This window comes from Palaemon carinicauda, chromosome 1, assembly GCF_036898095.1.
Source record: "Palaemon carinicauda isolate YSFRI2023 chromosome 1, ASM3689809v2, whole genome shotgun sequence".
NCBI classification, from domain to species: domain Eukaryota; kingdom Metazoa; phylum Arthropoda; class Malacostraca; order Decapoda; family Palaemonidae; genus Palaemon; species Palaemon carinicauda.
This window is the reverse complement of record NC_090725.1, coordinates 128,739,775-128,763,793: the sequence shown is the minus strand read 5'-3', so window position 1 is coordinate 128,763,793 and position 24,019 is coordinate 128,739,775. Positions and strand designations below refer to the sequence as shown.

General features: G+C 42.6%; 1 protein-coding gene across 1 annotated transcript in view; it reads left to right on the top strand.

Moving 5' to 3' along the window:
• Ubc4 (ubiquitin conjugating enzyme 4) overlaps positions 1-24,019 on the top strand; it is a 197,519-nt gene that overhangs the window by 139,059 nt on the left and 34,441 nt on the right. The window contains exon 3 of the mRNA XM_068384811.1: positions 16,070-16,152. Coding sequence (XP_068240912.1) covers positions 16,070-16,152 — 83 coding nt within the window. The remainder of the gene's footprint in view (positions 1-16,069; positions 16,153-24,019) is intronic.

Genomic DNA, 24,019 nt, shown 5'->3' with positions numbered 1-24,019 from the left:
AGTATTATTATCATTATTTATTATTATTACGGTATTTACTTAATCTACGTACGTTCGGTATGCGCGGGGCATCTTCTATGAGTAGGTAACCTACGCATCATAGTACTGTAAGACGGGTTGTGATTGGTTCAAGCGCTGATAGATGACGAATCAGAACTCAAGTTTTGTTATCTAGCCTGTGATTGGTGTTTTGCCCGCATCTCCTACCCGCAGCATCTAAGTTCTCGCGGGGCTGGATCGTCCACTCTCTGTTACCGCGTATCGCTGAGTAGACGTTCTTAAGTGTGTGAATCTGTGCTGTGTGCGACTTTTTTAAGTTGAACTTTTTGTTACAGTACTGTAAATCCTACTGTGATGGCTCCCAAGCGTTCTGCTTCTCTTAAGGCTGGTAGTGAGCCTAAACGCCACCAAAGGATGATGACGATAGCTGAGAAGGTTACGCTTCTCGACATGTTAAAAGATGGTAGAAGTTACGCGGCCGCCGGCCGCCATTTTGGCATCAACGAATCTACTGTTCGCTATATCAAGAAGGACGAGGCGAACATTAGAAAGACGGCTGCAATCACCTTTAGCAGATCAGCGAAGCGAGTCGTTACAACGCGTAATAAAACGATCGTACGCATGGAAGGTGCTTTAGCTGTGTGGATTGCCGACTGCCGGAAGAAGAACATAGCGTTGGATACGAACACCATCCAAACAAAGGCTTTGAGCTTATATGAGAATTTTGCTGCAAAGGAACCTAAAGACGACGACGGCAACCATGCTGAAGATGATGATGATGCAGATGATCCTCAACCAGGGACATCCACTGATTCCCAGCCTCAGAAACGTTTTTCCGCCAGCAAAGGATGGTTCGCGAAGTTTCAGAAACGCTTCGCCCTAAAAAGCGTTTCCCTGCATGGGGAGTCTGCTTCCGCTGACACTGCCGCTGCTGAAACTTACGTGAACCAGACGTTCAAGAATATTGTCGCCGAAGGTGGATACAAGCCGGAACAAGTCTTTAATATGGATGAGACTGGCTTGTTTTGGAAGAGAATGCCGTCGCGAACTTTCCTGTTCAAAGAGGAAGCCAAAGCCTCTGGCTTTAAAGCATTCAAGGATCGCGTTACCCTCGTGATGTGTGGCAATACTGCTGGATTTTTGTTAAAGCCGGGGCTTATTTATAAGTCGAAAAATCCTCGCGCTTTGAAAAATAAAAATAAGAATCTCCTTCCCGTGTACTGGATGCATAATCAAAAAGCATGGATTACGAAGATGCTGACCTCCAACTGGTTCCATCAGTGTTTTATCCCGCAAGTCAGCAAATATCTCTTAGAGAAGGGCTTGCCATTCAAGATCCTTCTCCTTATGGATAACGCTGGTGGACACGCAACTGACCTGTCGCATGAGGGCATTCAGGTTGAGTTCCTGCCACCCAACACCACGTCATTAATTCAACCGATGGACCAGGGGGTTATCAGGGCGTTCAAGGCCCTCTACACGAAGAACACCTTGGCGGACCTCGTTGCGTGTGTGGATGCTGCCCAAGATGACGAGGATGAAGATTTTAACTTGAAGGCGTACTGGCGGCAGTACACCATAGCCACGTGCCTGCAGAATATTCAGAAGGCACTTCAAGAGATGAAACCTGCAACTGTGAATGCGAGCTGGAAGAAGTTGTGGCCCGATATTGTTTACGACGACAAGGGATTTACTCCGTCGGAAATCCAACACTCTGCAATACGCAAATCTGTGCAGTTGGCTGCCATAATTGGAGGTGACGGGTTTGGCGACATGACGACTGAAGACGTCGACGAGTTGTTGGACTGCCATTCCCAGCCCCTAACTGACGCAGACCTCGAAGACCTGACGAAATCGGCAAGTGAAGAAGAGAGTGATACCCAGGAAGAGACCCAAGAAAATGTCGAAGAAACGGGCTTAACATTAGAACGGCTTGCCAAGGCCTGCAACCATGCGAAGGAGTTGAAAGAAATGTTGCAGGAGTGGGACGAGGATATGGTTCGCTCGATGCAATTCTGCAACAAGATCGATGAAGACATGACTCCCTACAAAATGCTCTTGGATCGAAAAAAGAAGCAGCGGCAACAACTTCCGATCACAATGTTCTTCCAGCCTCGCAAAAAAGAGCCAGTTCCTCCTGCTAGTACGCTTTCGGAAGAAATTGAAGAAGTTTCCCAGGAAGAAGTTGAAGAGGTGTCCCAGGAAAAGACACCTCCGTCTGAAGAGACGTAAAATACTACCTGGCTGCACAGTAGAACACATCATCAGCTTCATCATCATCATTTCTACTGTGCAGCAAATTCATCGCCATCACCATTCAAGTTTTTCTTCAACTTCTTTCGTGGTGAGTACAGTAACAATCTTTATTTTTTACTTTAATATTCTTACTGTACATTCTAAAACTGTATTTGTGCCTGTTTTATAGTTTAGTACTGTACGTACTGTATGCATTAAGTTAAAGGGAAGGTTTTAAAAGTCTACATGTTGTAACCTATCATATTTTTTTTGTTTAAAATTTACATTTACGTACGTAAAACAATCTCTCTCTCTCTCTCTCTCTCTCTCTCTCTCTCTCTCTCTCTCTCTCTCTCGTAAATTGTTTTCCTGCTTTGCTATGTACAATACTGTATAAATTATATTTGTAAGGTAACATATTTTGTAAATGCTTTTACTGTAAATACTGTATGTACTGTATCATTATTTATCACTATCATCATGCGCGTTAAATGTCTTGTTTGTTCTGAGCGTGGTTGTTTACTGAGCGTACACGCCGTCGTTTCAGGCGGCGTCATAAAGAAAAACATTTCATTTGGAAGTCCTAAGAAAAATACGTAAACTAAAACATTGGTAATAAAAAAATCAACATACAGTACTGTATAATCAATATAATCGATGCAAAAACTAACCTATACATATATGTGTACACTAAATGAGTTTGTTTCTTCATTATGATCAGAGATGAACGTAAACAAAACATTGGTTGCCATTTTTTATCGTGCTTTTTAGGTGTTTAGGAAACGCATGATATAAAATCGCCTTTAATATTTGTGCCTGTTTTAGTTTAGGGTGCTGTAGTACATGCATTAAGTGTTCTGTACATTAAAGGGTGGTTTGTTAACAGTACTACGTACAAGGGAAGGTTTTAAAAGTCCGAATATACATGTTAAATAAATAGGTAAATATGATGTCACTACTTCGCGGATTTTCACCTATCGCGCCCGCGTCTGGAACCTATCTACCGCGATATACGAGGGTTCACTGTATAGGTTATAAGGAAAGCAAAGTCCATCGAATTCCAGGGAAGGCTGTTTTGTGTTCCCAAGAAGGACTTAAGAACACTCAGAGTCATTCTGGACTTGTTGCCACTCAACAAGTTCAAAAGAAACAGCAAGTTCAGGATGTTAATCCTTCTACACATAAGGACCCTATTACAAAAAGGGGCATTCACAGTCTTGATAGACCTGACAGGTGCCTATTGGCAGCTTTTAGTCAGTCCCCCCCTCTCCCCCTACCTAGGATTCAAGTTACAGAAGATAAAGTATGTCCTAAGAGCCATATTCTTCGGACTAAACACAGTCCCAAGTATCTTCACGAAATTGGCGGACGCAGTCGTGCAATAACTATACCCAGAAACTGTTCAAGTAACAAAGTACCTGGATGAATGGGTGGTCTGTAAGCATCCAAAGAATTTACCCAGTTCCTGGAACATAGGGGATGCAAAATTAACTAAGAAATCGCGACTCTCCAGCTCAAAGGTTTCAATGGCTGGAAAACCATTGGAACCTGAGGTCACACTGTCTCTCCTTTCCTTTAGGGATCAAGAAGGAGATCGCAGGGTCGGTCAAGAGACTACTGTAATACGTCAGGATGTTAAGACGAGTGCTGAACTCTCTCCAGTTCGCAGCAGGGACAGACCCAGTGCTAAGAGTACAGCTGAAAGATGCATCAGGAGTCTGGAGAAGATACACATCAAACGCTTGAAGAGATCTAAAATGACCGATATCGGCCTTACTTTGATCACTTCTCAACCCATGGTCGAAGGCCAAGAACCTAATGAGGACCGTGCCCTTGCAACCACCTCTACCATCGATGATCATCCACATGGATGCCTTGACGGAAGAATGGGGATTTCACTCCCATCAAAGGAAAGTCCAAGGGACTTGGTCATCATTGTTCAAGGCCCTTCTCATCAACATTTTGGAAGCCATGGCAGTCCTTTTGACGCTGGGAAAACTCTCTCCACGCAGATCAGCCCTCATCAGGCTGATCTTGGACAGCGAAGTGATAGTGAGATGTCTGAACCGGCAAGGCTCGAGATCGTCCCATATAATCCATGTGATATTATCCATCCCTTGTCTAAAGAGATGGCACCTACCAGCAGTTCACTTACAAATGATCCGCAATGTGACAGCGGATGCTCTACTCAGGCTCAAGCCGATAGAGTCAGAATGGTCCGCAGACGCAGACTCATTCTCTTCCATCTTGGAACAAGTCCCGGAACTGCAGATCGACCTCTTCGTGACGAGCGTCATCAAGAAACTACCTCGATATGTAGCCCCATACGAACACCCTCTAGGTGAGATGACAGACGCCATGTCCCTAGTTTGGAACGGATGGACCCGGAATTTCGTGTTCCTTCCACCCAATCTCCTGCTGAAGGTCCTCAACATGCTGAGATCCTTCCAAGGAACGGCAGCTCTAGTGGCTCCCAAAGAGCCCAAGAGCAACTGGTTCCCTCTAGTGAGGGAACTGAGGCTGAGGCTGGCCCTTGTACTGAACCCAGCACTATCTCAGAGGGTTCAGAAGTTAATTGTCTTTAATTCATCACAGAGAGCCCAAAACCTTCATTTCATGATTTTCTCGCCGTAGCGGTTAAGAACAGATTTGGGATCTCAGAAGGCAATATAGACTTCCTAGAAGAATACAAGTCTAAGTCAACTAGAAGACAATATGAATCGTCTTTGAAAAAGTGGGTTGCTTTTGTTAAAGCAAAAGGACCGAAAGAAATTTCAATAAGCTTCTGTCTGTCCTTCTTTATCCACCTTCATAATCAAGGTCTGGCAGCTAACATGATAACTACGTGTAAGTCAGCCGGGACTAGACCTCTTCTATATGCCTTTCAAGTGGATCTGACGAATGAAATCTTTAATAAGATCCCGAAGGCATGCGCTAGGCTTAGGCCTGCAGCTCCTCCAAAGCCCATCTCATGGTCTTTGGACAAGGTCCTACATTATGCCTCATCTGTGAACAATGAAGATTGTTCTCTCAAGGATCTAACCCAGAAGGTTATTATCCTGTTCGTTATAGCCTCAGGGGCTAGAGTTAGGGAAATAGTAGCCCTATCAAGAAATCAGGGCCACATTCAGCTCACAAAAGTGGGAGAACTGAATCTCTTTCCTTATCCAACCTTTCTCGCCAAAAACGAGCTACCCACTAAAAGATGGGGTCCCTGGAGAATCTGCCCTCTGAAGGAAGATGTCTCTCTATGTCCAGTAGAGTGTCTAAAGGTCTATCTTCGTAGAACTTCAGACTTCAGGGGAGGACAACTCTTCAAAGGAGAAACCTCAGGATCAAACTTATCCCTAAAACAACTGAGGGCAAAGCTCACCTATTTCATTCGCAGAGCAGATCCCTACAGTACACCCGCAGGTCATGATCCAAGGAAAATTGCTTCATCGCTGAACTTTTTCCAGTATATGGACTTGGAGCGTCTTCGCTCATGTACTGGATGGAAATCATCCTGAGTGTTCTACAAACACTACGCTAAGCAAGTCCATGAACTGAAGCATTATGTGGTGGTGGCAGGTAGTGTATTAAAACCTGTCGTCTAGTGCTGCGATGAACAGTTAATTGATTGGGACTATCAATTAGGATGAAAAGGTGTTGACACTTCCAGTGGGATACCTTTTAAGTGAGTGTTACCATGGTGACACTAAGTCTGTTCAAAACCTCAGGTGTGGAATTATAGATAACACTTGTGCCGTGTGTACGTAGTACACAGTGTTAATAGTATACAACATTTACAGAATTTATATTGGAAAAATTTATCAAAATTTTTCAGTTTTAGAGTGGCACTCATCATTTTTTCCCTTTCAGGGAGGGAAAGATATTTTCTGTATATGTTGCACGTATAATTCCTTTAACATGTTACATTCGTTTCACTCGTTATTCCATTTATTCATTTATTCGAAATAAATGTCTTTTAGAATGTAATTGCGTCCTTTCTCGCCCTGCAATTTGCACATTAAATATGCCAGGGTTCTCTTACTTATTTGTTTAAGTAAACCTCATATCATTGTATGCTTACAAACAATGGATATAGTTGACATTGATACTGTTCCGACAATATATACAAACTGTGAGACCGTTTGTATATCTGGTGGATACTTATATTTGTTCATACAATATATGCTATCCTTGTGGCCCCTTTTCTACTGTCTAGTATGACTCTTCCCTGTAGGGGGCAGGAAGCACTAACATTGTCTATGATTAGTGGTAATGACGGATAACGGTAACGTCATTTGTTTCAATGGTCCAGATGACCATAGAAAAATTGTCCCAAGGTTAAGGCACCGATGAAAATCCACAGATACAGTACTTTCTAGTAATTCTCTGGTAAACTTCCATCAGGACGTCATGGCTTGAGCCCCAAAAAACGGAAATCTATTTTTGGGTGAGATAGCCATGTCGTCCTGATGGACCCACCCTCCTTTTCTATAGAAAAGGCCTTCGCAGAATCCCTCCCAAAACTACTATATCTGTAGCACCATGCTCAATGCTACAAGGAATGACCGCCATCTTGAATATGGCGCCATCTGATACTCAATAGTAGTATGGGAAATAGGGTAACCTTGATAACGGCTCCCCTTCCAAAATTGCCACTCTTCCCCCCTCGAGGCGTAAACGCTATTCGGGGTGAAGATCGCTATGTGCCGTATCAAGATATACGTCCCCTGATTTATGCGATATCCTTAAGAGAATTTTAAGGATATTCGCGCCAGGAGTTAGAATTCTGGAGACCTAAAGGTAAATTCTCTGGGAATATCACTGTAGTTCATATATTCCTTGGAAGCTACAATTAGGAACCTTCCATCAGGACGACATGGCTATCTCACCCAAAAATAGATTTTTCGCTTCGCTCAAAATCCATTTTCTAATCATGTCCTGCCATTCAATTCCCAGTATTCTTCTGAGGGCTTTGTTTTCAAATCTACTAAATCTGTTGTCATACCATGACTCATGTTCATACAGTAACACTGATCTCACTAAACTGATATATAAGCGTATTTTTATATTTAATATCAGGCTATTTGATTTCCAAATTTTAGTCAACCTGGCCATTGTCTGATTTGGTTTTATCAATTTTTCATTAAACTCCAATTCTAAAGACCCTAATTGTTTCGACATAGAATACAAACTATTACGTCCTCCTTAGTAGGGCATCAATTTTGTCTAAGCTGAAAACTAGCTGATAGCTTTTAAACTACTGAGCTCCCTCCTTTCACTAGTTAGGTGTAGGGGGCCCACTCCCCCGTTCCCCGCATACAGGCGACCAGCTGTCGCTTTTCAATTCGGCTCGGTACAGTGTAGACGTGCTGTCTCTCCCGCAAAATAGTGGGGAAAAATACCTCCTATATTTTAGAACTGGCTGGTTTGAATTTATGCTTTTTCTTTGCTTTGGCTTTACTTTTTCTTTTCAGAAGTGCTTCCCCGTGAACGTTCAATATGCAAACCTGTCCTGGGAAGGAAGGTCACCACTGCGGCACCTTCATGTCCGCCGAGGAGATGGACCCTCACGGTCTCTGCCCTTCTTGCAGGGGTCACTCCTGCTTGTAGAAGTCTCCGCGTACTCCCAATGGGTGCAATTTGGTAAACGCAGGAAGAAGAAATCAAAGAAGGATTCTTCCCCCTTGGAGTTTGCCGTGAAGGGAAAAAAACCCAGACCTCCTACTCCTGCGAATCAATCCACCCGTTCTGGCTCTTCTCGTTCCGGTTCCCCTGGATCCCCTTCGAGTAAGAGCGGCACTCCTTTAACACCTGGGCAACCTTGAGGTTCGGCGGTCTCCGTTGCGAAGCAGTGCCGACCTCCTCCGCAGGGAAACCCATTGATGATGACTCGCTGCAATGTATATGGCCATCGAAGGATGTCTTCTGGAGGTCCTCCGATTGGCCATGCGTGCGTGAGCAGGTGCAGAGTCCTCGTCTCCGGCCCGTTCCTCCGTCCGCTCTCCTTCGGAGGACGGACAGAGGCTGGTGAGGACAAGTAACCCCCGGGGTATTCCGTCCAGGGACTTTCGAGTCCTAAGAACAAGCTTCGGCTTTGTTCCTCCGGCTAAACATGGACTTGATCCTCTGGAGGGGCTTGCCCCTGTGGAGGAAAAGGGAAAGGATTTGCCAGGAGGCTTGCCTCCAGGTGAGGGGGAATCGATCCTTCCGAGGAAAGACGAACCCACACCCATCATTGCCGATCTTCAGTTTTACCCTTGGGGCGATGCTCCCCCAGGAGCGAAGGGAGCTGACCGTTCTTCCCGCTTCCCCCGAGTGGTCCACCAATGCCCTATGGATTCATACATACCAGGGTTGAATCCATCTGACCGTGGCCCTCCAGAGCCCGATAACGATCTCAGGACTCGTTACATAATCTTGCCTCCTTGCCATTACACCCGCAGAGTGCAGCGAGCGTTATACCATCCTTGCGCGCTGCCAAACCCAACCTCACTAACGGTAGAGAGTAAGGTTGCGCTCATGACTTCTCCTACTCGATACGCCCTCAGGGCGAGATGCACACACGCGCTCTGAGCAACAAGACTCCTCGTCATCACAAAGTGATCGCAGCGAACCGAGCCCTTCAAGGGCAAGCGCTATGCACTTGACCACCGCTCCGTACCATTCAGTGCTCGCTCTGTCACCAGGACGGGCTACGCATACTCCACACCCAATGAGCACTCCTCGCACGGCTAATGCCACACATGCAATAAGTGCTACAGCTTCAGGGAGCGTTTCACACTCACTACACATACACGCGTTTCCAGGAAGCGCGCCCTCTACCTTATGTGCTCCAGCGCATCCACGGACTGCTACACCTGGGGATAGCAAGGACGTTCAGCGCCCGCGCGCGCCTGCAAGAGAGCAGGCTCCCGGTCGACTGCGCTCTGCCGAGAGCGCACGCCAGCCTGAGGGCAAGCACACACCAGGAAGCGAGCTCTCTTCATATAAGAGGTAGTGGCAAAAAGACTTAGTGCATTCCATTCAACACGATCGTGCTACGGAACCACCGAAGGCCCAGCCACTGCGCACATGGCAAGTAGGTGAGATGCACCGACAACACCGCGGCGCAGATCACCCAGAGGTCTCCAGGCTTATGGTCACACCGAGAACTTCAAAGCAATGTTCCCCACGGGAATATGATAAGCCCGACAAGCGTTCGAGACCAGTTCCCTGCGAGGCTTTGTCACCAGGTCCTAGACATCAAGGTAACTCTGCGGAATTTTCCTTTGCCAAGGAAACCCCATGGTTTCAGGACCTGGTGAAGGCTATCAAGGAGGCAGTAGGGCTTCCAGCACAACCCTCTTCCTTGGTAGTCAGAATCCCTGTGATTCCTTTGGACTCTAAAGGCGAGATTCCCTTCCTTCAGATCCTCGACACTCTTCACTTCTGAGGCAGACCCAATCCCCTCCCACGGTACACTCCTCCAGGTATGAGAATTACCTGAGGAATATGGGTCCAACCACGCACGACCCCACGTGGGAGAGGTTGGGCATGATTCCTATCGTACCCAAGGGCAAGAGGAGGGAAGGGAGGAATAGAACTCCTCTTACGGGAGATACTTTGCACCCTAGGCTGAGTGGGGGTTCGATTCTCATACATGGAACCCTACCGTTTGTCGCCCATAGAGCCTGCGGGATCATCCACCAAGGTGGCTCCAACTCCAGCCAGCGTGACTGAGGGAGCAGGACCCAAGGTCACAAGGACTTTGGCAAAACCCTCTCTCCTGGGTTCCATTGCTCCAGGCCCCAAAGAGAGGAAGGATTCTAAGACCATTCCTAAGAACTGGCGGTCTATGGGTGACCGTCAGCCTCAAAGGAATGAGTCTAAGAGTCCAACCACTACAGAGAGTGTATCCCACAGTGGTCTGCCTCCCAGTTCAGCAAAAACCCAAGTTAACGAACTCCACCCTCATCGAGCTGCCTTGGGTGCTAGCTCGGGTGAGGAAGTACCCTATGACGACGGATCTGGCAACTCAGATGGGGCCTTACCGCTGGCCTCCAGCCCGAAGGTGTCTGCACCAGAGCAAAAGGACTCTGATAGAGTTTTACTTCAAGTCCTTTCGTGCATTCACCGCGTGAACAACCTCGGGGAACCAGACCAGGTTCCGCGTGGGGGCCAAGACACGGGTCTGGATCTGTTCTCCAAAGCCCCTAAACCCACCAAATCCAGAGTTACCCTACCCTGGTCTAGGGGGGTGAAGGTGGCGAAGAAGCGAGCGTATGCCCAGGAAGCTGGGACTACGCACTCACTCAGCTGATTCATCTAGGCTACATCCTCCGCCGTACATCAGGCACAGGAAGTACTATGAGGTGATTGATGATGATCCCTCACCTCTACCACTCAATCCAGAGATCGTGTCACATACTGGGTTACATCATCGAGAAGTTGGCGACCCTTTCAGTTGAGTTTTTTGCGGCTGACACCGCCAACATGGAGCAGGTTGCAAAGTGTGCTTTGCAATCTGCCTCATGGTTGGATTATTGGTTGGGGACAGTTGACTGCCTCGTCAAGAACGAGGACTTCTCGTCGACGAAGAGAAAAGAAGCCCTCTTCTCCTTCCTTCTCTCAGGGGCCAGGACCCTTGAATTTTTGACGCAGAATGTCGTCAACCAATGGGCCAACTGGATCTTGAGGCGCCGAGATGTGGTGGCCTCCAGATTCCAGAAGCAGCTGCCGAAGAGAGAGACCTGGAGACTCTGCAACGCTCCGATGGATGGCCTTACGCTGTTCGCGGGAGCCGACATTGAGGCTGTGGCTGGAGGAAGGCGAGCCACGACTCTCTCCTTCAGCGCGCGGTAGCTCCCTGTAAGCCTCCTCGGCAGCAGCAACAACAACCTCAGAGAACTACAACTACCAAGAACGACCAGAAAAAGACTGATCCTAAGAAAAAGCCAACGCAACCTCAGGAGCCTAAGGGTACCTTTAGTCCAAAAGGATCCAAAGGCTTCTGAGACAACAGCAAGAAATCCCAGCGACGCTCCCGCTAGGGAGGGCAATTACCCGACCTGTCCATTGGTGGGGGGATGCCTGAGCAGCAAATGGCAACGGTGTATGGAACTGGAAGCGTACCCCAGGTCCATTTCCGTTCTCAGAAGGGGATATATTGTCCCTTTCATCAATTATCCCCCTCTCCTGGCTCATCCACCCTTGACACCAGAGCCATACGCGTCGGGATCCACGAAGGATAAGGCCCCCGGGCCAAAAATCTTGGGTTATTCACTTGCATCATGCATGATGGGTAAGTGCAGTCGTTTGCAATGCAAGTCAGCTAGGATTACCCCCAAAACAGTACAGGGCTGTCTAACTAGCATTCTTTATGGGACTGGAGGCAATAGTTTTACATGTAGCATTTTCTATGGGTCTGATGGCAGTAGTTTTACTAGTCATTTAGTGTACAAGTTACAAACCTCTAAGAATTACTTTAAATAACTGTTCTTGGTTTTACAAGCACAACTGCTTGTATAATTTAGGGCCATATGTGCTCTTGTTTTCTGAATTCCAGTTTTCTGTCTAATCTTACAGTTTTCATTGAGCCAACTCTAGGGTTCTTTACAGTATAAATGGGATTTGGTCTTTATCACTTTTTGACAAAAGAAAGGAGATTTCGTAAAGGAGAAATATTTGTTTTTATCCAAACTGATTAATTGATATTTAGTTCCCACCACCTAACTTGCTAGCACAAAGTGTGATGTAATTAACTGCTAGAGACTATAGAGAATCTGTATATGCATATACAATGCTAGCAGCTGACTTTTGTCAAATTTCTTCATTTCTGTTTTAATTGCACTGAAGTATCTATGGTTTTGTCGACTATAAAAATATAGCTAAGGAATAGTCCTGTATAAAGAAATTTTTTATCCTATGCAAATACTGTACAAGCCTTTTGTTATTTGAAATAAAGAGTGACTAGTGGAGCTGGAGAAGCCATTGAATTCATTAAAGAGGTAGTTAATGAAAGGTGTACATGACCTTCCTGTCAAAGACTTTGCTTTTGTCTCCAGCCATGAAGATTATGGATATAATATTACAAAATATCCAAAGGCTTTAATGCTTTTTTTTTTATCTTTTTTGCTTAAAGTTGATCATTGTGGTTTGGATTTGTGATGGATATTACTCCTTTGCGTTAGTGCATGGGAATAGGTGGATACTGCTGCTGGTCTATGGTAAGACTGGCAGTAGACTAACCCTTTTGTAATATGCATGTTTGTTCACAGTCATTCCCGTGTACCAAATGCAGTTTATGGCCTCCTTCTCAGTGGCAAGGTTTTGATTTGAGGAGGAAGAAATAAGTTAAATCTTCTTTGGCATCATCCTTGGCAACACCCAAGATGATTTCAAAGAAACTTTTATAGCTTCTTACTCTCCTCATCGAGTTTGCCTATCAAAGAGGATTCTGTATGTGTCTCTAGCTTGGTCCACTGGGAGTATGTGTCCAGAGCGGGTAAAACTCGGATCTGCATCTGTATATTTTTAAGAATTTGATGGAGTGTGAAGTTCCACCAGTGATCACCACACACCAGCAGGCGCTGGAAACTCTGTTGTTGCCGTGCTGACTACCAACGTCAAGTTTAAGAAAGTGTATTCTTCCTTAGTTCTTGCAGGTAGGCCCTCAATGTATTTTGAGTGAGCTGGGAGCTAATGTTTCTTTGCCCTGTGTCCCCAGTGCCAGTAGGTTTAGTGGTGACCCGAGTGATATTGGGCCTGATATCAGTCCTAGTGATCCCAGTACCAATGACCTAAGTGGCTAAACCTTTGCATGTAGCCCTGTCCTGTTAGTAGCATCCATACACCCATGTTCCTGTCAATTCTGCCCCTCTGTCTGTGTCACGGGTGCCAGTGGGTAAGCCTGCCTCTTCCTGTGTCGGTGTTCCCTATTGCTGTAGTTCCTTTTGGAGCAACCCGTGGGGCTTCTTCCCCAATTGTCAATGGTAGCTCAGACCTCTACTTCTCTATTTGTAGAGCCTGAGGAGAAGGTAGGTTGGAGGAAGAACCAAGACTGTTCCTCCTCATTCCAATTCTCAAAACAATTTGGCCTAGAGGTAACTTGGACACTGTGGAACACATCAGTACAGGTGGCCACATTCTTCCTTCTGAGGAGTCTCATGTGGGGGGTGGTAGAGAATGGGAAAATTTCTAAGTAGGATTCTCTTGTCTATCGCAAAGTCTCTTACAAGGGTGTCTGTGGCTATAGCTGCAGAATTGGTGATTAGAAGGCTGCAGCACCTTATTCTATACCCTGATCAGAACCACCTGCAACCTCTTCCACTCAAATGGATTTCATTCATTCACAGCCATTTCAAGCCCCCTAACCTGGCCAGCTTAGGAAGGGAAGCAGTAGGTGATGCTGATGTTGCTGTTCACCTTCTCCTGCTGCTTTGGGTTGGGGGATGCCTTTCTTGCCATTGGTCAACCAGATAGAGAGGTAGAGATATAGTGATGAGTCTTGGGTAGTGATTGGTCTTCAGGACAATTACTACCTTTTCTGGACTGCCGGCTTTCATATCTCTCAGACCTGTAGTGTTTGCGAACGACCCTCCAACATCAACGTAAGTCCTAGCATTGCGGACAGAGAAGATGGAAAAAAATGCACTTAATATCGTTACAAGAGATCTTCAGGTTTCTACAGCCAACTCCTTTGTTGTAAAAGGAACTGGGCCTGAGACTGGTCTTTGATGTCTGTCCTCAGAACCAGTTTTTCTCAACGAAGAGGAGACTTGATGCTTTCAGTGGATCTGAAGTATGCTTACTTTTCATCAATCTTCTCGAAAGTTCCTCTGCCTATTCCTTAATAGAGTGGTTTACCAGTTCAAGACTGTGTTTTGGACTGCACTCTTCCCCAGGTGTCCACTTGGGTGTTCATGGTGGTGGCATCTTTGGCCCTTGTATGAAGTACATCTGTTGATATATTTCAATGATTGGTTGACCCTTTGAATTAGGATCAAGGTGATCATCTCACCTTTTGTCTTAATCTGGGGATCATGGTAAATTGAGAGAAGTTGAATTTCCCACCCAAGCAGAGATTGAAGTAACTGGGCATGCTGATAGACACAGCAGCAGTGAGAGTCTTTACATCAAACAATCACATTAGCAAGCTCAGAGAGGTAGTTCTACTGGTTTTGTTCAAGACAGTTGTTCCAGCTCAACGCTGTCTGTCTTCTTGGCCACCTTTCATGGTAGGAAAGCTCCATTCCATACGGGCACCTCTACCAGAGATCCCTTCAAGGTTGTTTGAAGGGTTACTGGTCATGCTCCAGGGATTCCCTGAATTGTTGCTTTCCAATGAGACAGGAGACAAAGATCGATCTTCCCTGGTGGCTGGATGAAAAAAACCTCCTCAAGGGAGTCCCACTCAACTCCCCTGCCTCTGTTCTGGAAACTGTTCTTACATGTATCAAAGGAAGAGTGAGGCACATTATCTGGATTACCTTGTCGCTACAGGTGTGTGGTCATAGTAGAAAAGCATCTGCACATTAATGTGTTTGAAATGCAATAAGTATTTTTAGCTCTGCAAGCATTCCAAGAATGTTGAGGAGGCACTTGGTAGTGTTAATGAGTGACAACACCACTGTAGTAGCTTACAGATTTTCTCCCCCTTTGGAAGTTGACAAAGCAGATTCTCATCTGAATGGGGTACCCTGCTATAGATATGTCAAATTGATACATTCCAGGTAACAGAAATGCATTAGCAGACATGCTTACTTACCACGGGCAGGTTATAAGGTCATAGTGGTCCCTACATACTAGCTAAGTAGAGGGGCTTCTGGCCCGGTGGCAATCACTGGAAGTCTACCTGTTCATCACATGGCTAAATGCCTTTGGTTTTGTCCTTTGGTGCTGCTCAAGTACTTATGTAACCAGCCCAGTTTCCACATAAGACCAGAGTCATCTTATCTACGGTAATGTGTAAATGTGAATCTCGATGAAAGGTAGAATGACTGGCTTTTCTCTCTTTCCCATCATCTCGCAATGAAGTTGTTGTACCCTTACATGGTGGATCAAGCATTGATGCTGGTAAGTTACAGTTTTTGAGAACCATTCTTATTAGACTAAATCTATTGGAAATAGTTCTCTCCATCCTCCCTTAACATTGCAGAAGATGGTGGAATGAATACTAAACTCATTGGTCATCATTTGCCAGGTATTTCATTCCGGACACCTTATTCACTTCGGGATAGAAAGATTCCATCATTGATTTCATACCAGGTACATAACAAGTAAAGACCAGGCCTTGCCAGCCTACTCATCCAGTGATGAGCAGATAGGGGGTTACTGGAGTCATCTCCCTCTCTCCTGTACAGGACCAAGGAGACTGGGATATTTCAAGAAAAAAAAAACCCAACCATTTCATTTTTAGAGGGACTTTCTGACTACCAATAACTTAGTCTCCCTATTTCAAAGGAGGAAAGGTTTGCATATGTATGGAACAAATAACTAATTTTAGAAATAATTCATATTTTTCCTTACTACAAATACGAGTCCAGTAAAGTTGAACTCGCCTCAACCACCTCTCTCAGTCCTGAAGTGAAGAGTCATGCTCTTATACTAAAAGGTGGGTGGGGCTATTTGCTGACACACACCACTGGTTGTTAACCACCTTGTTAACAACGTTAACGGCCGTTCCATCTCTGCTGAAGACATTCTCCTTTTCAAAGGACTATGTTTGTATATTTTGGAAAAATACAAATTACTTTTAATATTTGCTGTATTAGCGAAAAATATATTTTTACTATATTGTGGGGTGTTGTTTTGTTTTTATGTATTACCTTCAGTTGCACTTAATTTAAACTAATGTCTTTTGCAGGTAAAATTTCTCACAAAAATATGGCATCCAAACATTTCATCAGTAACAGGTGCCATCTGCTTGGATATATTAAAAGACCAATGGTAGGTACATTGAATCTTATATAAGATTATAGTGAAGGTAGCTTCCTTTGTAGATGAAAGTGAACTAGACTTTTCATTTTGCAAATTCAGACATCTTTTACTTATGTTTAACTTTAACTACTTTCTGTACAAAGATGTCCTACAATTTTGTTTTTTAAATGTAGAATTTATCATGCATTTATAGCACTGTAATCCCTTTGCTTACAACCAATTAGTTCAGGTACTGTTTCATTCAAATATGTAATACTATACAATTATTTGCTTGGAAATGTATGAATTTGTCATAACAGTTGAGAAAATAACAACAACCTTTGAGAGGAATCGGGCAAATGATGATACAAGTAGAAAATTTTATATACTCGTTCTCCAAATGATATTAATCAAATCTTGCCCATCGAAATTTCAAAATAGTGACTGTTTAAGATCAGTCACTTTAAGTTTTGCTTAGGAGTATTTGTAGTTGTCTGATATGCATAATCTAGGTATTGATTCCTATGTTTTCAAGGGTACTGAAATAGATTTTAATGTTTTTAAAGTAAAATAACATATTTTTCAAGATTTTATGGTTTATAAAGCAAAGTGACATTTTTAAAGATTTTTTCCCCCAAGATAACCTCTAGATTATCCACTTTTCATTTTGTAAGCTTTACACCATAATGTTCAAACCATGTCACTGGTCCTCCAGCTGTTACTGCTCACATAACCATCTGCAGAGGGATGTGCAGGGTACTCTAACTTTATGGACATGCATCATACTTGCAGCATTTCTTACAGGAACATTTTGTCAGATCTTGACAGCTTGCTGCAATAGGGGTTAATGTTGTCTAGCATATATGCTGTCCCTCCTATCTGTATCCACTCCTATTCATTAGGACTACTCATGGCTGGATTGAAAATGGTTGCCTGAGCCAAGATGATCCCAGCCTGATAGTCCATATGCTTTGCATGTTCTCTTAGGGCTGCCTGTGATGGTGGAATCGAGTTGTATGGGCTCTGCTTGTAGGCAAAGCAGCTTTGCTTGATCTGTCGCACACGAGGAGAACAAATCTCTCCAGCCTCTGCAGGTCAAAGTCATGAATCTATTTTGGATGTTGGCTGAGATTAGTGAATCTTTCAGAAATGTCATCAAATATGTTCCAAGTCACCCATGCAGATATCTTCCCTTTCCCATGGAAGGCAGACACAACATTATATCCAGTGAATGCCTTAAAGTATTGGATCGCTTTTGCTTTCTCAAGCCCTATTACTGAAACTACCTCATGGACTGGAATCCATTGAATCTTGCTCCTTGGCCAAAGGCAATCTACATTTTCTCAAGACCTACTTGTTCCTATCACTTTTCTCCTGCTTCCTTGTCCTCTTTTTGACATTGTCTTGGATTCCAGACTTGACTTCTTGTATACATCAAAGACTACATCCACCCACTCATGTATGATTCCATAGTACTGTATTTCACTTTTTGGGTTATGTCTTGTTTAAGCAAATAAAGTGTCTTTGAAGTACAATACTTGAAGGAATAAGGGTTTGATAAGTGCTGATCCTTAAATGGGATGTTCACTTATGCTTCAATAATTTCAATCAGCTTTTGTTTCTGACATGTATGAAGCTTGACACTGTTACTGAGAGATGCATGGTATGACTGATTCTCATGCTTCAAGTATTCTCGCAAGACACACTGCTTGTTCTGGTAGTACATGAACAATTGTGAGAATAACTGAGTCATCTTTGAGGACTCTCTCAGAAATTTTCTCAGCCTCTTGCGTGATGAAAGAAATGTGGATTTTCTTCATTGGATGATAGAAAGGACTGTTACTTTCATCCTCTAGCTCTTTCATGAATGATTTGAACTGCTCTTTGTTCTGCCAGTGATGTGTAGCAATCATTTCAGCTAGAGTGGGGTCGGCAATGCCTCACCTCCACGTTCTTCAAAGACATTTTATGACTGTTGATAGGGCTTGAGAAAGCTAGTGGGATTCAATACATTCATGCGTTCAATGGATTTGGTGTCTTGTCTGCCTACTGTGAGAAAGGGAAGAAATCTGCATTGCTGACTTTGAATATATTTGATGATGTTTCTGAAACATACAATAATCTCGGCCAGTATCCAACTTTGATTCATGATCTTGGTCTGCATAGGCTAGAGAGATTTGTTGTCCTCATGAACAACTCAACTCCACCAACAATGGCAGTCTTCAGAGAACACTCAAAGCATGCTGCCTATCAGGCTGGTATCATCTTGGGTCAGGCAACCATCTCCAATCCAAACACGAGTAGTCCTGTTGAGTGGGGGTTGATACAGAAAGGACATGACAGATATGTTGGACAACTCCCCTCCCCTATTGCAGTGAGCTGTTAGCAACTGACAAAGTGTTCCTATAAGAAAGTCTGCAAAGGAAGAAACAAGTGCACATCACTTCAGCTATGTAAGTGAGCAATAGCAGCAGGATGACCAGTGGGATAGTTTGAACATGTGTTGCAAAGCTTACAAAATGAAAAACACACAATCTGGTGGCCTCCTTGGAAAAACAGTAAAGCCTTGAAAAATATGTCAATTTGCTTTGTAAACATTAGAATCTACTTCAGTAGCCTTAAAAACATAGGAATCTATATCTAGATTGTGAAATTCAGACAACTACAAATACTTCTAAGCAAAACATCAACTTTGGATGGCTTTATTGGTGGTAATCTTGTAAAATGGCTGCCATCTTGGATTTTCAATTAGCTAGTCAATCAGCCAGATTTGACTAGTATCACTTGCAAAACAAGTGTGCCAAATTTGGTGCTTGTAACATAATTTGCATGATTTTTCTGTTTATGATAATCTTTTGATTTACTGATTGTGCTAACATAAACATATCTAATATGAATGATACCTAACATATAATGTATATATAGTAGTGTAGTAGTATTTTTATTTTAGAAAAAAGACAAGCAACAAAATATTGGATTGTGTTGTGAATCTTTGACAAAAGGCAGTGAATCACAAAACAGTTATATTGAAGTTGAGAGGCTTTGATGAAGAAAAACATTTTTTTGTGGAAGTCCTTTGTGATTGATTCCTGAGGGCTTTCCTGTTGAGGCTAGAACAGGGAATCTATTAAGACATAGTGTACCAAAGAAATATTGTCTACCCTCCCTAAGGCCAGTTTATCAACATACAAAGCAGGTACATAATGTGTATAAGGGAAAAACCTAGGTGTAGGTTCTATTAAACCCTTCAATGTACAGTACAGTATTACATCAGCACCAATATGTTACAGGATATCATAGCTTTAATATAGTTCGTATATAGCCATTACTATTAATCATACAAATGTGTCCTCTTTCCTTTATATATATATATATATATATATATATATATATATATATATATATATATATACATATATATATATATATATATATATATATATATATATATATATATATATATATATATATATATATATATATATATATACGACTTCGGGTGTAGAAAATGTTCAGATGTAGAAATGAATTTACCCATAAGGAATACATTGAAATAGGATTAATCCGTGGTTGAGCCCAAAAACCTATGATAACTCCTTAATAAATTACTACACATAATTACACATGACAATATGCACTCTAAATTAGATGATAGACATGTAAAAAAGAATAATTATCAAGAAATAATAAATAAGAAACGGGTTTTTAGCGTCATTTTACCTTAGAAAGTCCAGCGCAGGTGTCGGTCTTGCTACGCAGAGAGGAGAGGGACGGGCGGCGAGGAGGTAGAGAGGGTGACTACGATAAACGTACACTACCGTAACTTATTCTAACTTACACTAAGTGAACTTTAACCTAACTTAGCTTATTTATTTTCTTTTATTTTTAATTTTATATTTTTTTTTACATTTTCTTTTTTCTTTTTGATGATTAATTTTAATCACTTTCACTCTCTACACTTAAAATTGATTGAACTTTTTTCTCTTCACTCTTTGCCGTTTTCTTTGAACCACTTCCTTCCTCTTCATCATGAGTTCGCTTCGTAGTTTTCTTAAAGAAGCTATCGATAGAAAGTTGCTTGGTACGGCTTTTCAGAATGTTTCGAAAATGAGTTAGGCAAACATCATCGAACTGCACAACTACACGACAAACCTGCAATTTTTTTGGATGGTATTTGTCGATGAAGTCGACCACGTCTTGATATTTTCCTAACATCTCTTTTATTTGCGCCGAACCTAACATATGTTCTACCTCCTCGATCCCTTCCTCGTCATCACTCATGTGCTCAGACATAGCATGGAGTTCCTTGAGCTCCTCTGTAGTAAGTTCGTCGTGATGTTCGGCGACGAGTTCCGTGATGTCATCTGCGTCGACCTCCAGACCCATGGACTTCCCAAGGGAGACGATTTCCTCTACGTCTTCCGCTGCACCCACCACGGGATCGGGTTCGGGGTCAAAACCCTCGAAATCTCGGGGAGAAACTGCATCAGGCCACAGCTTCTTCCAGGCAGAATTGAGGGTTCGTCGAGTTAATCCCACCCAAGCCTGATCTATGATCTTCAAGCAGTGCACGATGTTAAAGTGGCTTTTCCAAAATTCACGCAAAGTTAAGTTTGTGCTTTGTGTGACATTAAAGCACTGCTTGAATAAGTGCTAGGTGTAGAGCTTCTTGAAGTTCGAGATGACTTGCTGGTCCATGGGCTGGAGGATAGAGGTGGTATTCGGTGGAAGATACAGCACCTTTATGAACTTTAATTCTTCGAAGATATCATCTTCAAGTCCAGGGGGGTGAGCGGGTGCATTGTCAAGGCATAGCAGGCACTTTAAAGGCAATTTCTGCTCATGAAGATACTTCTTCACAGAAGGACCGAAAACTTGGTTAACCCATTGGACAAAGAACTGCCTAGTGACCCAGGCCTTCGATTTGGATCGCCAGAAAACATGAAGCTGGTCCTTATCCACATTCTGTGCCTTAAAGGCTGTAGGGTTCTCAGAATGGTAAACCAGTAAGGGCTTGACTTTAAAGTCCCCGCTAGCGTTGGCACATAGGGCAAGAGTCAATCGATCCTTCATTGGCTTATGCCCAGGCAATTTCTTCTCTTCGGCGGTGATGTAGGTTCGACTGGGCATCTTCTTCCAAAACAGCCCGGTTTCATCACAATTGAACACCTGCTGCTCTACGTAGCCTTCTTCCAGCACGGTCCTTTCAAAGCTCTTCACAAAGTCAGCTACAGCCTTTGTGTCTGCACTAGCAGCCTCTCCGTGGCGAACAACTGAATGAATCCCGGACCGTTTCTCAAATTTTTCAAACCAGCCATGAGATGCCTTGAAATCGTCTGAACTCTCCCCAGCATCACCCCCAGAGCTCGCCTCCTTCAAGTCAGTGAAGATGGAGTGCGCCTTCTCACAGATGATAGTTTCGGTGATGGTGTCGCCAACAATCTCTCTGTCCTTGATCCAGATTAGCAGAAGTCGTTCCATCTCTTCTATGACAGGGCTACGACGTTTTGAAATGATGGTGATCCCCTTAGAAGGTTTCACTGCTTTAATGGTGTCTTTCTGTTTCAAGATTGTCGACATATTTCGGCCATATTCTTTTGCAAGTTCACTCATGCTTTTCAATAATTTCTTGCTTTACTTCTAAAGAAAGCATTTCCTTCTTCCTTTTCTCACCACTACCACTTGCGAAACTAAGCCTTTTAGGACCCATGCTTTACGTAAAAAACCGTAAAAGGATGTACATAAAAAATCACAATTAAAATACAGTTAATAGCAGAACGCACAGCGCACAACCACACGAAGCCGACGAGAACAGAGGAATGACCCAAGCCACGCTAATTGAGGGTCCCTCCGAGGTCGAAGTGCTGCCTTTCTATCGGCGGAAATAAAAAATACATCTGGCGCTATGAGTACCATCTATGCATACGGGTATTGTTTACTTCGGGTGTCGAAAAAAAATTCGGGTGTAGAGTAGGAACGTGTTCGAATTGTACTTCGCGTGTCGAAAAATTCGGATACAACCGGTACGACGAAAATTGCTTACTTCGTGTGTCGAAATAAAATTCGGGTGTATAGAGTCAAAAAATTGCTCGAATTTTACTTCGGATGTTGGAAAATTCGGATGTAGATACGTTCGTGTGTAGAGGTTCCACTGTACGGTATATCTATATATATATATATATATATATATATACAGTATATATATATATATATATATATATATATATATATATATATATATATATATATATATATATATATATATATATATATATATATATATATATATATATATATATATAAATATATATATACATATATATATATATATATATATATATATATATATATATATATATATATATATATATATATATATATATATATATATATATATATATATATATATATATATATAAATATATATATACATATATATATATATATATATATATATATATATATATATATATATATATATATATATATATATACAGTAGGGTCCCGAATTAAGCTTGTTCAAATTACACGATTCCCCTTTTCCGCGATCGCTATTTTTCAAAAATAAATTTTCTGTATCTGCGAGGCTGTTCAAAGTTCGCGAGTCAAGCACTACAAAATGTATCAAATCTATTGTCTTTTTAAGTATATTGGTAGCCCTAAATACGGTGATTTATAATAAATGTTACAAAACAATATCAACATTACATTTCATTAACATAATTTCATAATGAATAGCCTATTTAAGGATAAAATTCCACAACAATGAAATCAACTGTTAACTGTGCGAGTCCAGCTGACAAAATGTAAACAGAAATGTGGTTACGTTCTCGGCAATCTTTATCTTTCTCCAACCTTACGATAATTGTAATGGTAGTGTTAATGATGGTATATTAAAGCATTATTTTTGTTTAGTACAGTATATTTAAAAGCCTTATTTTTCCCTCTGGGCGTTCAAGGTTTTCACGAGTAGACTGGGTTCGTTTATCGGCAGTGAATAGCCTAAACTTCGGTAACGAGTTGTCAATATTTTGTCATATTTTAAACAGTATACATTTGATTTGCAAACATTGGTTTTGTAGAGTAGACGGTAAAATAAAATCTAGAGAGAGAGAGAGAGAGAGAGAGAGAGAGAGAGAGAGAGAGAGAGAGAGAGAGAGAGAGAGAGATTTGATGGCAGAAATCTCTCTCTCTCTCTCTCTCTCTCTCTCTCTCTCTCTCACTCTCTCTCTCTCTCTCTCTCTCTAGATTTTATTTTACCGTCTACTCTACAAAACCAATGTTTGCAAATCAAATGTATACTGTTTAAAATATGACAAAATATTGACGACTCGTTACCGAAGTTTAGGCTATTCACTGCCGATAAACGATAACAAACCCTTTAATGCAAACTAACTGTATCCTTTGATATTCCTCTATATTTATCACGAATTCCTTCTATACCTCCTCAGACACTCTTATTTCAAATATCTAAATTATTCTTATCACAACTAACACCATCTAGTCATTTTCATTCCATTATATCTATTATTCCTCTGGATCTTATTCCCTTTCCTTATTCTGTTTATTCGATGGGATTCGTTTTTCCCTTTACCGTCTTTCAGAATCTATTTTTAGCCACTGGCAACCAAATCCCCCCTTCCCCCGTCTCCTACCGTCTCCCCTGCGAGTCCACCCAGCCTATCTCATCACTCCCCCCACCTTCATCCTCCCCTGTTCTAGGTCTGTAACCTTCTGCGTCATAATATCTCTCTCTCTCTCTCTCTCTCTCTCTCTCTCTCTCTCTCTCTCTCTCTCTCTCTCTCTCTCTCGTTATACAATACTTACAAATAGATGAAGAAACCAAAATCGGTTTTCTTGAAGCGTCAATTAAATACAAAACGAAAAAATTATACCG